This window comes from Eublepharis macularius, chromosome 10, assembly GCF_028583425.1.
Source record: "Eublepharis macularius isolate TG4126 chromosome 10, MPM_Emac_v1.0, whole genome shotgun sequence".
Classification (NCBI taxonomy): domain Eukaryota; kingdom Metazoa; phylum Chordata; class Lepidosauria; order Squamata; family Eublepharidae; genus Eublepharis; species Eublepharis macularius.
Window position 1 is genome coordinate 87,445,430 of NC_072799.1, and position 16,963 is coordinate 87,462,392.

The following is a 16,963-nucleotide window of genomic DNA, read 5'->3' on the forward strand; positions in this document are numbered from 1 at the left end:
TATGCCAAGTTCTTGGGCATGCCCAGTGTGATTTTTTAAACTTACTTTGAACTCCCTTCCCGCTGGTCATATTGCAGACTACTTTTGAAAGTCCCCTCAATTTCAAAAGCAATTTGCTTAGAGGAATTGGGGTGGACGGTGGGTGGGGCTGCTCTAAAAGTATGGAACTCATTGAATGTTTTGCTGGATCCTAGCCAGTGGCTCTTCATACCATGTGACCGGTTGTTTGTGAAATGGATCTGATTGAAAGCCAAGGGGCTCTGTTGTTCAAGGGAAATGCATAAAAAAACCCGAGTTTGTGTAAAAAAATTTTTTAACAAATATTCTAGAATGACTTAGTAATCAAAAAGTTGTTTTATGGGCTTGATACTTGAAGTCTTCTCAACTGCTTTGTTAGTTGCTTTGAATGTAAAAAGTGATATTTCATTAGATGTTTAATTTTGTCTTCCAATTCTTTTTTTTGTGTGTGTGTTTTAGTCTGACCTTGTGGATCAAAGTATATTTAATTTTGTCCCAGAGGGTGAACATTCAGAGGTTTATAAAATACTATCTACTCATTTGTTAGAAAGTGATTCATTGACTCCAGAATATTTAAAATGTAAGTTGAATTATCTCTTAGATATGGGTAGAGGTCCTGAAGTGTGCAAATTTTAAAACATGCATGTATTCTGTTGGCTAACAGATTCCTAAAACTATATTCACGTGCCAAATAAGTGAAAGGGATAACTGGAATGTTGTTTGTGATGCATTACACCTTCTAGGGTCTTGAATTATGTATAGGATGCTGTCTTTTCATATTTTTATTGAATTATTTGAAATTCAAATGTTGACAGACTCAGAGAGATAATACCTTTTTATATGTTTAAGAGTATAGATACCGTCTTTAGCACCTCCAGCTGCAGGATCAGAGGCTTAAAGGTTCTTTCTTAACCTGTTGAGAGCTAGTTTCAGGCAAGGAAGACAATAGTGAGCTGTTTGGATTATTGGTTTGACTCTGCATGTGGCAGTTCCTTGTGTCACAGACAGTGCTATCGCTTATTTTTTATCAAAAATTTATACAGCTTGCAGTGCTTTGTTGTTCAGTTCTGATGTTTCATCTTCCATTTATTGTTTCAGCAAAAAATCAGCTAGAATTCTGTTGCCATATGCTCCGTGGGACAATAGACCCAAAAGAGCCACCTACATATGAATATGTAAAATTTATAGGAAACTTCAAGTCTTTGAGCAACAGTAAGTTAACTATAGTACTTTTTATAATGTGTGATTTTTTAGTGTATCTTATAAATGTTGCTTTCCATCTCAAAACTTTGAATAAGAATATACTTGTAAAATCTCACCAGGAAAATCAACAGTAATATTTATTTTTCAAGATAAATGGGCAAAATAACACTGGGCAACAACATTCATTATTATAATTCTTTTGAAATGAAGTAGTAAATGTAAAGCAGTTCAAGAAACATGTGCATTAGTGTTAACATTGATGTATTCATTTTACAAAAGTGTGAAGTGTTTTTACTTTTAGGAGTGTAAAGTTCTGTACCTTTAAAGCTATATTTAGATTTTCATTGGCGTAGATTATCCGTTGAGTGGGACTGAAGTAAACTCCCAAGTGTCATTAAATGTCCTGAGCCTAGAAATTAGAGCATGTAACTTTCTAGTAAAGAAAAGTGTTTCTTAAGCTGCAATAATATGTACATAAAGACCATATAGAAACATATGGGTAACAATGTTTCAGTATAGTAAAAGAGTCCAGTAGCACCTTTAAGACTAACCAACTTTATTGTAGCATAAGCTTTTGAGAATCACAGCTCTCTTCGTCAGATGCATCAAGAACCATAGCTCATCAGAGCTGTGATTCTTGAAAGCTTATGCTTGAAAGCTTATGCTACAATAAAGTTGGTTAGTCTTAAAGGTGCTACTGAACTCTTTACTATCTTGCAATTACAGACCAACTTGGCTAACTCCTCTGGATCAATGATTCAGTAAAGTTTTTAACTGAAGATTAATTGGATCCTGCATTAGGGGTGTGCAGGGCCAGGGTGATTCGGGTTTCCCGATTTGGTTTACCCGAATGGGAAAAAGATTCGGAATAAAGGGAATTCCAATTCGGAAAGATTTGGGTTTGCTTCTTAAAGATTCGGCCATTGTTTTCATTGGGGAACATGCTCCCGGCTTTCCGGGAGCCTGGGGGGGGGGCGCATTTTCTTTATGAAGCAAACCAAACTTGGTGGGGACCTTCTCCTAACTCTCCTCTAATGACGTTCCAATTTTCAGAATGATGGGGAGGTACCCTATCTCCATTGTTCCCTATGGGGAAAAACAAAAGGGCTTTCTAGGTAGCTTGGGGTGGCATTTTGCAAGCAAAATGCACCCAGTTTTCAGGGGACCTGCTTCTACTCTCCTCCCACCCTCCTCCAAGTTTCAGGGAGAACCTTCTTTGGGGGGGTATTGTATGGCCTCCCAAAGAAGGTGCCCCTATCCTCTTCCACTCCTCTATTCCCTATGGGGAAAAACAAAGGGGCTTTCCAGGTGTCCTGGAGTGGCATTTTGCAAGCAAAATGCACCCAGTGTTCAGGGGACCTGTTCCTACCTGCCCTACCATGCCCTCCCCAAGTTTCAGGGAGATAGCGCTTTGGGGGGGGCATGCTATGCCCCCCCCAAAAAAGTGGTTCTCCCACCACACCATTTTATTTCTATTGTGGGGAAGACTCCCACACAGCAGAAACACATGGATTGTGGCTGCCAATGGCTGCAGCCACAGCATGGCTACACTACACACACCCCAAGCAGCCCCTCAGAACCAAACTCCCCCTCTCACAAAAAACTAACCACCCCTGCAGTAACTGCCCAGCCACTCTCCATTGGTTTCTGTTGTGGGAATATCCAGACTCCCACAGCAGGAACCCATGAAATGTGACGTTCATGGCCACAGGCATAATCCCCCATTCAATTACTGCCCCCAGCAGCCCCACATACCCAAAGGCATGCACCCCCAAGTTCCCCACTACCCTCAGAGCAGGCTGGCCAACCACTCCCCATTGTTCCCTTTGATGGGAACTTTTAAACTGTCTTTCCCAGGGCAATTATGCACAGGCCAGGGGTGCCACAGTGGAGGGCACGCTCCTGAGTGCATGCTCATCCCTGGGAAAGCATACCTGAACCACAAACACGCACCCCCAAGTTCTCCACCACCCCCAGAGCAGGCTGGCCAGCCACTCCCCATTGTTCCCTATGATGGGAACGAACCTTAACACCAGGGAATAACACACAAACACACATTGAATCAAGTTTTATTTTTTAGCTTTCAGTTACAGCATTAAAGGCACATGACACTAGTGTCATCTCACAACAGTCTCCTAGACAGTAACACCACAACTATCCTCACATCAGAGAATCACCAACACACACACAGAAGTACTTGCAAAAAGATTTTATTTCTTGGCTTTAAGTTACACCGCATGGAAGGCACATCACAACATACCACAACAGTCTCCTAGGCAGTAGCACCACAACTATCCTCACATCAGAGAATCACCAACACACACACAGAAGTACTTGCAAAAACACTTTATTTCTTGGAGTTCCTGGGCTGAGAGTGGGAGACAGCATACAACAACAGCAGCACAACATTTACAACCCCCCCCCTAACTATAGTGACACCGAGGAAGCCAAACCACAGTGTCACACATCCGTTCCACCCAAACCAAACTGAACTGGGGGAAAATCTTGCAACTTAGTCCAGCAGAACCATTGTCATTTCCTGCAGCTGGGCTCTCAGTTCAGCCAGTGGGAAAACACCACAGAGCAGAACAGTACCTAGCCACAAGCACAACACAATGGCATTTGCGGAGCATGGTTACAGAGCCCCCCCCCCCCCCGTCAGCTTCAGGCTGAACTGGAAAACACCTGTGAGTTAGTGTTGGGATGTAGCCATCATCAGCTGGCAGTGGCCCCCACCCGCACCATCACTACCTGCCCCTCTCCTCCCCCACCCCTTCAACATCAAAATTTTTTAACTTTAAATTGCAAACAACATTAAAGAACATTCTCCCTCACTGCAGCTCTGAGTTTCTTACTGGGAGTTCCTAACCTAACCAGTTCCTATCTAACCTGTCTCTCCCTCTTGTGGCAATCAACATTTCTGGGGCATGTTATTAATTATCAGAATAAATGTGTGCCCACGGGGTCTGTGACAGTTTTGCATCATTTTTTTTCCTGTTGTGGGGGTGGGGAGCCAATATACAGGGTACATTCCCTTTGCCACTGAGTCCTACACTCCTTCTGCTGACTGTTTTTATCTAATTCTACAAGTTTTAAGTAGGGAAGAACGTGATTCCCCAGGACCTAGACTTGCAGAAGATGCAGGCCACGAGGTGGCCTCACCTCATTCACTCTGGAAGTCCACTCCTAAGAAATCAAAGAGCCGAGAGTTGACTTTCAGGAAGACCAACTGCTCAACTCTCCATGGGAGAAGGCGAGAGCGATGTGGACTGACAATGTTGCCCGCATAGGAAAAGACGCGCTCACTCTCCATGCTCGTTGGAGGGCATGAGAGGAGCTGCTGCGCCTCAAGGGAGAGGTCTGGCCAGACTGCCTCCTTCTTGGCCCAGTAGCTCAGCGGATTGGTGGACAGCAACTTGCAGGGCTCTGCAAGGTAATCCCTGACCACTGCCTCCGCTGAATCCTCTCTCATGCGACTCACGATCCCAGAGGGCCCGAAGGCCTGCTGGAGCATCTCCATCTCCTTGGACATTCTGGCAGTGGCCGCGGGGGGAGCCTGCTCAGAAGGGGTGCGAGAGGGACCCGCAGTGCTAGGTCCCCCGCCTGTCCCCTCTGATGACAGGCGTCCTCTCTTGGCCTGCCTGTGCCTCACCTGCGCACAGAGGGTGTCTCTGGCTTGGGTGAGGTTCCCGTCCCACTCGACGAAAGTGCCCTTAATGCGCGGGTCTCACATGGTCGCCAACATGTACAACTCCTGCATGAGAGGCATTAGCCTGGCAGGTATGCCCTGCTGCAGCCTTCTCACCAGCGCGTGCACTGCCAGAACAGTGTCAGCACGTGGTGCATCTGGGTCCACAAAGGGGGCCAGTGAACTCTGGAGCGTGTGCACCAGAGGAATGACCAGACCCAGGGTCACTGTGTCTAATGAGACTGCCACAGTGAAGTCCTTGAAGGGCTTCAGGACCTCCACTGTCTGGGTGATGGTGAGCCAATCCTCCTGGCTGAACTCATCCACCTGACTCGCAGCGTCGCTCTTGGAGAGCCACGCGTGGAGTGCGGCCTGCTGCTCCACCAAGTGCTCCAACGTGGCACAGGTGGAGTTCCAGCTAGTGGCTACATCAGAGATCAGGACGTGCTCCAGCATGCCTGTTCTGTCCTGTTTCTGGCGCAGTTCGTGAGTGGATGTCACGCTGCGCGAGAAGTGACTTGTGAGCCTCCAACATTTCTGCAGGAGATACTGGAAGTCACAAGTCGCTGGGTCCTGGGGCTCCGGGGAGGAGCCCACCCCAAGCGTGCCTTTCACTACTGGGTGAAGCTTGTGAGCCGCACAGTAAATGCGCTCGTGGCTCACCTGACGTGCTGCTGCCCACATGTTGCTGCCACCATCTGTCACCATGCATCCCACGGTGATGGGGCTCTCGCCTATCCAGTCATCCAACTGTCTCCTTAAGGTAGCAGTGAGAACCTTGGCATAAAGCAAGGCCTTGCAATAACCGGCCTGGTGGTCTCCCATCCATCCCTGCCTAACTCTGGGCACTCCACCCCCACCCTGAAGGTCCTTGGGTTGCCACCAGTGCACAGTAAGCAAGAGGTACGAATGCTGCACACTAGAGCAGGTGCAGATATAGGATGTGAAGTGCACAGTTCTCCTGGCAGCGCGGGACAACTGTGCCTTCACGTGGTCCCTGCCAGCCTTGTGAAACAAGGGCACCACCACCCTGCTCAATGTCATGCGAGCAGGGATCGCGTACCAGGGAGCGAGATCTTGGAGCACCTCCTGGAAGCTGAGTTGATTGACTAGGGTGAATGGCTGGCCATTGTGGGCTATCATTTTGATGATTTGGCGTGTGATGCGCCTGCTCGACCTCTGGATCCCCTCTCTGGGCACACTAGTGCCCTGCATACCAAGCATCTCTGTCAGAGAGGCTTGACGTCCCTGCCCTACAGGAACCCATGGGGGGAGAGCACCAGAGGAGCCTGCCTCCTTCTGGCTAGCTGGCAGCCGTGTGGTGCCACTTGAACTCTCCCTCCGAAGAAGCACTGCCTAGTGTTGCCTCTTCAGGTGGTTCCTCATTGCAGATGTGAAGAGATGGTTCACATCCCTGCCACAATTGATATGCTGCCTACAATGCCGGCACTGGGCAAACCAGGGGTCCTCCGTTCTCTGGAAGTGATTCCAGATATCGGAGGTAATGGGGGCCCCACGCCACACAGGGGAGGTGCTTTTGGGCCCCTCAGCAAACACCACCTGTGAGGTGCTCAGACCAGACACACTGTGTCCAACTCTCGGCTGGGCAGTTGGGGATGGCTGAGGATGAAGGGGCTGAGATGTGATCTCTTCCACCACAGTCTCTTCCTCTTCCTCCAGCACCCTTTCCTGCTGCACAGCCGTGAGAGGCCTGCTGCTGACCTCAGAGAAAACAAGGGAGGACCTTCTAGCACGGGGTTCCTCCTGCAGTTCCTCCAACATCCTACGGGTCCCTGGGGTGAGCGTGAGGGATGGAAAAGTCACATGCTCTGCGTCCATCCCAATAGACAATTTAAAAGAACATGAAAGACACTGCAGACTTGGACAACCTGAAAAATCACAACAACCATCGTTCTCCGGCCGTGAAAGCCTTCAACAATACGTAGATCCTATTGTAACCAGCTTTCAGTGATTATCGGTTTAGCTGATACCAGTTCATAAAACATTACCTAAACTTCCAATTTTTGATCCCATTCTCTTCAAATTAAGAGCTGACTTGTATTATACTTGACAACACTAATTATAATGTTTGCCATCTTGGGGTACCCTATTTGGGTGGAAAGGCAGCATATAAATGTTTTTTTAAAAAACAAGCATGTCAGTTTTAACTTGGAGTACATGTGGAAAATATCCCATGCAGTTATATTTTATAGTCAGATTGAATTCTGTTTAGTTAAATTGTCTAATTCCTAATGCACTAATGGCAGAGCCTTTCTCCAATGCAAAGAGCGCTGCTGTGCTGGAAAAGACATATTGTACTGGCAGAAGATTCCTTGTGTCAGAGAGAAGCTCCATTATTAGTGGAACGGAAACTTTAGATCCAATCCAAATGCTTTGGAAGTACTATTATACAACTAATTGGTGGTATTAAGTTCAGAATTTTAATGTGTAGTCCTGTGTTATATTTTCTATCAAATGATAGTCTCTTATAATCTATACATTTCTTAATTGGCTTACAAACTGTATGTTAGTATTTGCTTTGTTGTCTTTGAAAACTGTTACAACATTTCCTTCTTTCTGTTCTCTTTAGTGCCTAACTCTGCACATAATGGTTATGAAGAAACCATACAGCGGCCTCATAGGCCTTCTTATGAAGACAGAGTTTGCTTTGTAGCTACAGTTAGGTTAGCTACACCTCAATTTATCAAGGTTTGTTAAAACTTTCATCTCTTCCTTCATGGCCTTGGCCCTCCTATCCGTGCAATTGCCTCTCCTCCTATGTTTTGCCATGGCAGCTGCTCTCATTTGATCAAGGCCTTCTGTAGATGCCCCCTGCAGTTGGGCAAAATCAACAGCCCCCTGCACACATGCTTTCTCTGTGGTAGCCCCCACCTGATACCTAGGGCCTGCCCTAGGTTGTCAGGAAAGTCCTCACTCTCCTGGCTTTCTACAAATTACGCAAAACTGAACTTTTGAGGAGGGCTTTCTACCCAGGTTAAAGGACCTTGGTAGGGGATGAGAGATGCCTTGGTAGGGGTGGGGATAAAACACTACACTATTGGGTACTGTCTGCTGATGTAGATATGCACCTGCTAGTGAGTTTCTACACTATTAAACATGCTATGGAAATGAGTTGAGCTTTGTTTCAGATAGATTTCATCTCTGTGTTTGGCTTTATGCTTGTTTCATTTTTTTCTGCTGTCATTCCCTTTTGTATCTTTCCCTGAATGTCTGAATGGTTGTTCATTATTGTACTTTGCTCAGAGAATGTCCTGCTGTTGATTATATTGTATTTTTACTCACACTGTTGTAATCCAACTTGGATCTCAGTGAGAAATGCAAACTATAAGTAAATAAATAAATACATTTTAAAGATCTGTTATTTTCTATTTTGGGGAAATGTAATCTAAATAAATATTTCCTATTTTTAATTAGCCATATTCATGCTGAACTAGGGAAGTGGCAACTGACTTTTGCATGTGGGATCACCTTGGATTAGGTACACTGCAGGTTAAAAACCACCCACATCTAGCCCTCGTTGAATCAAGTTGAAACATATATTCCCAACCAATCACTGATGTGATGCGTTGATTTTGACAGCACCATTTGTTTGCAATAGGGGGACTCAACTGCCCCAATCAAAGCTGACAGTGGCAAGTTGCAACCATCTTGCTCAGTATTTTCCACATATAATATAATGGTAGCATTATAATATGTGGTAGCATTCTGGATGTGACATTAAATTATTGCAAGAGAAAAAGAATTTTCTCTATTTCAGGAAGATTGTAGCATGTGAATTTTGTGAAAACCTATAAATGGCTTCCAAGTCAAAGTGTGAAGGTAGAAAATGAAGTGCTGAGGTAGAGATGGGTCTGGCCCTTTGCTGGTTCTAATGCGTGAGATTTATGATGATCTGCTTGCCTTTCTCATTTTGATAAAATTGACATAAAATATGTTGCTTGCATTGTTCTGCTTCCAAGCAGCACTGAAACAGCAAAATAAGAAATATTTAACTATTTGGAAGGTGTGGATTTCAGGAGAGTTTTAAAATTAGAGTAGAGCAGTTCTGGGAAACTTACACTTCTTTATTTTTTTAGGAAATGAGCACTGTTGAAGAACCCAATGAAGAGTTCACCTCTAGACATAGCTTAGAATGGAAGTTCCTTTTCTTGGATCACAGGTGCCATTTCTTACAACGTAGTACTAAACAGTAGCATTCTGATTCGTTTAGTGGCCAGTAATCAGCACTGTCTGTTTATAGCAAGCAATAATTTTTGACTTTTTACATTTTTGCTTGATTATATGTGCAAATAATAGTGTGGCAGATTTCTTCTGTTCTGAGAGATAAAGCTACAATTCTTATGTCGTTTTCCAGGGCACCACCAATAATAGGTTATTTACCATTTGAAGTGTTGGGGACATCTGGATATGATTATTATCATGTGGATGACTTAGAAAATCTGGCAAAATGTCATGAACACTGTGAGTAAATATTTTATGTAAGCAGTGCTAATTTAGATCTCAATATAGTGGACAGTGAGCCTCATCAATGTTGGAATTATGCACAACATTGAAAACTCGCAGTTCTGTACTGAACAGTTAAGAGAATTTTGCCACCAAGAATTTTTCATATAGCAGATGAATTCCTGCTACGTTGCCATGTTTCAAATGTCAGCACCATCCATAGTTTGCTACTATAGGAAGAAGCCTGGCAGATACTTAACCTTGGGTGCTATCTTCCTTTATCACAATTTGCTAATGAATTTTTTTTTCCAAGAAAGCATAGCTTTTGATTAAGACTCGCCCATTCCAGAAAATTGGATTAAATTTTAACCCATAGTTGATGGAAAAGACAGTAGACCACAGTACACTATAAACCAAGATTCTAAATGGTTTAATCGTATAGTTTCCAAGAAAATTGAAATCTTTCATTATTGATGTGTGTGGGAACTCAAGAATTCCCTGAGCTCAGCCCCGTAGCAACTGCCATGGGTTTTTTGTTGCATGTGAATCCATTCCACAGTATGCCATTTATGACAGCCATGTGGTAAAAAACATTTTGTCATACTGTTTATGAAAAGTTGATTTCTTTCTGTTGTTATAGCATTTTGAACACATTTTTGTGTTATATTTTTTGATTATGTCATTGCTGCAACCAGCCAGTGCACTGTCCTGGAAATAAAACCATTCACAATAATGTTTGTGTTTCTTTGTGTGTGGAAACATGAAATTCTTAAACTTATTGGCTCAGATTAAAAGATCTGCACAACTAGTTCTGCACACCTAAGGAACCCTAGCCTCATTATGTGTGAACAGGGGGATTTTAAATGCAGTTTGTAAAATAATACTGAGGGCTCTGTTGTTCAAAGGGGGAAAAAAGACCTCAAACCTGATGGCATGTCAAGTGTAATTCTTAGATCTTGAGTATTTTTGGTGTGGTTTGGAGATTCTTTATTTCTGTATTTGGGCTGTTAGATTCATATGATGGTATTTTCAGTACAGACTTCAAAAAATGATGTAAACCATTTGATTACATTTCCCAGAGCTGTCATCTTTTGAAGGAAATCCTTATTGTGTGTGTGTGTGTTTTATTTTTAGTAATGCAATATGGAAAAGGGAAATCCTGTTATTACAGATTTCTCACAAAGGGGCAACAATGGATTTGGTTGCAGACTCATTACTATATCACTTACCATCAGTGGAATTCTAGACCAGAGTTCATCGTATGCACCCACACAGTAGTAAGGTAACTGAATCATGCCTTTCCTTTGATTTAATTTCAGGTCTCTGTAATGTATTTTATAACCACATTTACCATCTATTAGGAAGAAGTATGTCACTGGTCTTCTGAGCTGGATACAACTGCAAGCATGTTAATGCTTTAATTTAAACCTGTATTTCATTCTTAAAAGAAGGTGGTATATAAAATGTGTCTTTAGTAAGAAGGGACAACATGCTATGCGAGTACCCTAAATTTTGGGTTTCCCCACCCTGTAGTTATGCAGAAGTTCGAGCAGAAAGGCGGCGTGAACTTGGTATTGAAGAGTCTCTTCCAGAAATAGCAGCTGATAAAGTAAGTTTTTTCCACCATCATCAACCATTATTTTTTCACTGTCATAGATTAGTAATGTTTAAAATTAGCTTGCATTCTTTAAACAACTGATGCAACATTATTGTTTAACACAATTAAATGTAAAAACAAAAGCCATGTAGTATCTTTTAACAAGTTCAACCAAAATAACACAACTCGGTGTACAAGTTTTCATGTTTCCCAGAATTCTTCATCAGACTGTTAAACAAAAGAGAGGATGAGAAAAAGACCTTTCAGGCCTGATTTTTGGGCTAATAGAATATGCATATGTAAAATATGGTTCAGGTTTTTCTTTTTATATTTTTTTTACTGGCAAAGTGGTAAGAAAAGAATTTTTATCTAGGGTCTCATTTTGCCTGCTATTAACACACAAAATATTATTAGGCTGGATCCAAAGTACTATGTGTTGCACAAAAATAACACTTAATGTTGTTTTATAAACACTTGTGCCAGTGGAAGAATTTGAACACTGCTCTTCTAGGTCAATTCTGAAATAGTTCTCCTGCTTCCACAGGCACCAGAGTTTTCACAAGCTCTTGAACAAGAGGAAGATAATTGTGGAATTTAGTATTATCACTTGGTGTTAAAAAGAGCCCTTCTTTGATCTACAGATGCCTTTTGCATGTGGAACAGTTCCTTTGGATCCAGGCCAATGTTTTTTGCCATGAAACATACTGAGCATGATTAATGAGTATCGTTATGGGCAAACCTTGCTTGTAAATGACCCAACATTGTTTTATGATTTTATGCTTATGATCTTACAACTAAAAACATATTTGCTGGCATATTGTTAGATTAAGTTTTGTAAATATTCATTTAAATATTAGTGTCTTGTTGCATTTACGGGTACAGATTATGATTCAGTCAACCATGGCTGAATAAAAAGTAACTGGAAATCAGGATTTAAAACTATTGGCCGTAAATGTGGAGGTAGGATTTGGAGTGCCTGGACTTAGGCAAGAGGTAAAACCTTCACCCACAGTCTTTGTTCCTTCACACTGGTTCTCTGACGTTAGTCATGTTATTCTTGATAAATGTGCTTAAGATGCCTGATACTGCAGAGCGTATTTATAGTAGAGCCAAAACTGCTGTTGTAACTTTTGGTTCATTTTGTTTTGTAAGGGTAGTGGTGGTTCACCTTGTGTTGGCATGATTGAAGGGAGAGACTGGAGCAATGCCAAGAAGACAGAAGAGAACAAATTGTGACTGTGGAGTGTCATAGGACAGGAAAAGCATGAAGACTGCAAACAGACTGGGGATAGGTTAGAGAAGCATTTGGGGATTGGTTTCACTGGATGTTTTCTTTTCCATTGCAGCCCTGTATTTATAAACGTTTAATGGATTTTTGCTGAACAGGTTTTTTCCCCTAATCTAATATTTTTTTAAATGTGTCATTTCAGAGTCAAGACTCGGGTTCTGACAATCATATAAATACAGTAAGCCTCAAAGAAGCATTGGAAAGATTTGATCATAGCCCCACGCCTTCTGCTTCTTCCAGGAGTTCAAGGAAATCTTCACATACTGCAGTTTCGGACCCTTCATGTAAGAGTTCAGAATGGAACACAGATATAATCTGGTCTGTTAGTGATTAATTTTGAAACTATATGTCTATAAAAGCATAATATAAAATCAACCTAATACATGACAGTTTTGCAAAATCATCTACAAAGAGTTTATTACAAAGTTATTATAAAATCCTATTCCTAAAATCATTAATGCTGGAGAAGCCATTTTGAAAACAGCTCTGTAATTTTTTTTTGAAGAAACAAATCACTGTCTCAAAATATAAATGTGTGTGTGAATGTGATTATGCTCAAGGTTATAAGATTGCAGAATAAAAGTGTCCTCCTTTAATTTTACATTTGGCTGTGACATCAGCTACACCAACAAAACTGACCATGGATACTAGCACTCCGCCAAGGCAAAGCTTGTCCACTCATGAAAAGTCTACACAAAGAAGGGCATCACTTGGTAATCAGGTAATTTTTTTAAAAATAGCATTTGTTTTTACTGTGTCGATAGAGATGAATTCAGCACTCAAAATTAATTTAAACACAATCAGAATGCATACTTTCTGTTACCCAGTTTTGAGAAATTATTTTGGGAGCTCTTTGTTGTTTTCTTGGGATTTCCCCATCATGAATATTTCCTCAATGTATTCAGTCCCAATATTATATTCTTGCCATTTAAAAATCACCGAAAATTATGGGGTCAAGTTAAATTGAAATACCATTGCAGTCTCTTGTGTTTAAGCTGCAGATAAACTTAATTTTCTTCAGAAAAAAGGAGTGAATGTGATAGAGTGAAGGTATCATTGTAATTTTAACTGTGGCGTATATAACAATCAAGTTCTTCAAAAGTACTTAATTTTTTAACATTTTTATTTATTTGTGCAAAGCAAAAAAAAAAAAAGAAGAAGAAGTAAAGAAAGAAATAGCAACAAAAAATCCAGTGAAACAGTGCTGGTGAATCTGTGTATAAGCTTATGTAAAAGGTCTCCAAATGTCTAAAAATAAACTCCATATGCAGTTGTCATCTATATGTGATACATTCAAATATTGATAAGTTTATAAGGTCCTCAGTCCAGTGAGTTATGGATAGGTGCATGCAGGCAAATAAAAGATTGAATATTTAAAGCAGTGAGTGGTGTACAGTAACCTAAACTGCTTCCAGCTGTCCTCTTACAGGAACTCATTACTGTCTGTGGTGGTGTGAAAGCAAAAGATGATGCCTGTTACAAGTCACTTCCTTTTTTCATGTTTCCCAAAATACCTTTTGGAACTATTTTTATAAAAAAAAGAAATGTTTACCTATGACAGAAATTTAGTTTAATAATTATGTGTATGTCTGTGTGTCTGTCTATTTATATATATAATTTTTTAATTCTAGTCTTTAAGTTCACAGTCTGTTGGACAACCATTAGCTCAACCAATGATGCCTCAACCTACAGCTCTGCAAATTCAGCAAGGCATGTCTCAGGTACCAGTTTTACATATAAATGTTTATTGACTATGTTAAAGCATATTTTGATGTGTAGAACCACAAAAAATTGATTGTACCATTATTATTTGATATGAAATATAACCCATGAATTTGGACTAGAGTAAACTTTATCAAACTAGGAATTATGGTGAATATTGTTGTTTTGTGTGTGTGCTTGTAAGTTTATTGCCTAGTTAGAATTGAGTTCCTTTTAGGGGTGGCAAGAAAAAAAATCGGGGGAAAAGTCGGAAACAAGCAATTTCCGAAGTGGGAAGCCACTTTGGAAATTGCTTATTGACCAGCTTTGGTATGCTCTGTAAAGATTCAGAGCACACTGAAAAGCTATTAAACTACCAGCCCAGCCACTTACTTCACCCAATGGGAGGGAGGAGGGGGTTCCCTCCTCCCCCTCCCATTGGGTGAAATAAGTGGCGGGGCGGGAAGTTTAAACCTACACTTTTCTAGCCACTTGCAAGCGGCTAGAAAAGTGCAGGTTTACAATCCTACCCCCACTCACTTGGCCTGCTGCTTGCCAAGAAATTCCCTGACCCCTTCCGCAGCGGGCAAAGGAGACAACGTGGCTGTAGGCAGTAGCCTGCAGCCCCTCTGTGAAGCGCTCCCTTTGCCAGCTGTGCAAGGGGCCAGGGAATCCCCTTCTGCAGCGGGCAAAGGAGGGGACAGGGCTGTAGGCATAAGCCTGCAGCCCCACCTCAGAGCAGTCCATTTTCCCGCTGCACAAGGGGCCAGGAAATCCCCTGACAGCAGGCGAAGGAGGCAACGGGGCTTTAGGCATTAGCCTGAAGCCCCGTGTCAGTCCTTGGCAGCCCAGCCCCAAGTTCTCCACAGCAAACACGCAGGTGTATTGGGTTGAAGTAACTTTATTAGAGATCCATCAATTTCAGGGTGCTCAGACAACTGTATTGGCAGAAGTGACATGGATGGGGTGGGCAGTGTTAGTTATAGGGAAGATTCCTGCCATTAGGAGAGGGACCGTTAAAGTTTGGGTGTGAAGGAGTCAGAGGGGGGATGAAGAGGAGAAGCTAGTTTTAGGCTAGACAGAACAAAGAATGAAATCATCTCAGTTCCCAAGAAGGATACTTTTCGAGCGGCTTGCAACCAGCATTCAAGGACACTTGCTGGAGGCAATGGGGAAAGATAAAGTAAATACTTGCAAGATAACCTACTGGCTTAACATCAGTAAGAAACTTCTCATGCCCTCAGAGAACCAGCACATAACACAGAATACATTCATGGCAGATATGCAGACAGGCATATATGACACTCCGACATGGAGTGTTCCCTTTGCCGGCTATGCAAGGGGTCAGGGAATCCCTGACCCCTTCCGCAGTGGGCAGCAGAGGTGATGGGGCTGTAGGCATAAACTTGCAGCGCTGCTGCCAAGCGCTCCCCTTGCCCCCTGCGCAAGGGGCCAGGGGATCCCCCGACCCCTTCCACAGCCGGTACGATGGGGCTGCAGGCTTTACCTGCATTTTAACCCCCGAATCGACTCACTGCCGAACAGCTGATTCAGGGGTTAAAAGGCTCCTCCTTGTGGCGCTGCACAGCGCCACAGAAAGGGGCATTTTTTACCCCGTCAGGTAGACTTGGCTGCCTGGTGGGGAAACCGCTGTGCAAGGGGCATTTCAACCCCACAACCTGGACTCAACTGCTTGTCGACGAAACCCCCGACAATCAGCTGATTCGAGGGGTGAAATGACCCTTTCTGTGCCGCTGCACAGCGGTATGGAAAGGGGCATTTTAACCCCGCAGCCTGGATTCAGCTGCTTGTCGAGAACCCCCCCGAGAAGCAGCTGATTCGGGGGTTTAAATACCACTTTCCGTGCTGCTATGCGGTGGCACGGAAAGGGGCATATCAACGCCACAGGCTGGACTCAGCTGCTTGTCGAGGAAACCCCCAACAAGCAGCTGATTTGGGAGTTGAAAGGCTCCTTTCCGTACCGCTGCACAGTGGTACAGAAAGGGGCATTTCAACCGCCCAGCCTGGATTTAGCAGCTTATCGGGGAAACCCCCGACAAGCAGCTGATTCTGGGGTTTAAATGTCTTTCTGTGCCGCTGCACAGTGGTTTGGAAAGGGGCATTTCAACCCTGCAGCCTGGACAAGCAGCTGATTCAGGGGTTTAAATTCCCTTTTCCCTGCCCCTGTGCAGCGGCAGGGAAAGGGACATTTAAACCCTTTCACCCGAAGATTCCCAAATCTATACAAATCGCTTCGGGAATCTTTGATTCGGGGTTTCTGAAACGGACCTGGTATGCTGAAGCCGTTTTGGAAATCCCAAATCTTTGTGAATCGGGTCCAATTTGGGTATTTTTTCCTGAATTGGAACCCCTAGTTCCACACTCCTAGTTCCTTTTTTAATTAGTGTTCCATTTCAGTACAAATATCTGTTCGTGAAATCTTTCAGTGAGAGTCCATGGATTTTCCCCTTCCCTTTGCAGAAGCACTGTGGACCCCTTAAACTATTTCTGAAGGTTCACTCCCCCCCCCAACCCAGGATTTCAGGAAACTGCAGCAGGCTGTAGTGGAAAGGTAGAGGTGGAATAGTTCCATTCTTTGAGCATTATGGTAGATGTCCATTGATGAAAATTTGGTGGGCCATCAGGTCAGGCCTCAAGCCCTGCCCTGGATATCCCAGGTGAGCCTGATCTCATCAGATCTCAGAAGCTAAGCAGGGTCAGCCTTGGTTATTAATTGGATGGGAGACCTCCATTGAAGACCAGAGTTGCAGAGGCAGGCGATAGCAAACTTCCTCTGTTAGATCCCTTGCCACGAAAATCCTGTCGCGGGTTGCCATAAGTCAGCTATGACTTGAGGGCAGGAATTTGCCCTGACCTCAATAGCCCAGGAGAGCCTGATTCCATCATGTCTTAGAAGCTAAGCAGGGTTGGCCTTGGTTAGTGCTTGGATGGGAGGCCTCCAATGAAGACCAGGGTTGCAGAGGCAGGCAGTGGCAAACCACCT

At 43.2% G+C, this 16,963-nt stretch overlaps 1 protein-coding gene across 5 annotated transcripts in view; it reads left to right on the plus strand.

The window, feature by feature from the left end:
- The window catches only part of CLOCK (clock circadian regulator), a 100,640-nt gene that overhangs the window by 55,826 nt on the left and 27,851 nt on the right, over positions 1–16,963 (plus strand). For all 5 annotated transcript variants that reach the window (XM_054990590.1, XM_054990592.1, XM_054990591.1 and 2 more), the window contains 10 exons: positions 478–598; positions 1,117–1,230; positions 7,500–7,618; positions 9,007–9,089; positions 9,285–9,391; positions 10,508–10,655; positions 10,907–10,982; positions 12,401–12,542; positions 12,879–12,979; positions 13,890–13,979. In XM_054990590.1, coding sequence (XP_054846565.1) covers positions 478–598; positions 1,117–1,230; positions 7,500–7,618; positions 9,007–9,089; positions 9,285–9,391; positions 10,508–10,655; positions 10,907–10,982; positions 12,401–12,542; positions 12,879–12,979; positions 13,890–13,979 — 1,101 coding nt within the window. The remainder of the gene's footprint in view (positions 1–477; positions 599–1,116; positions 1,231–7,499; positions 7,619–9,006; positions 9,090–9,284; positions 9,392–10,507; positions 10,656–10,906; positions 10,983–12,400; positions 12,543–12,878; positions 12,980–13,889; positions 13,980–16,963) is intronic.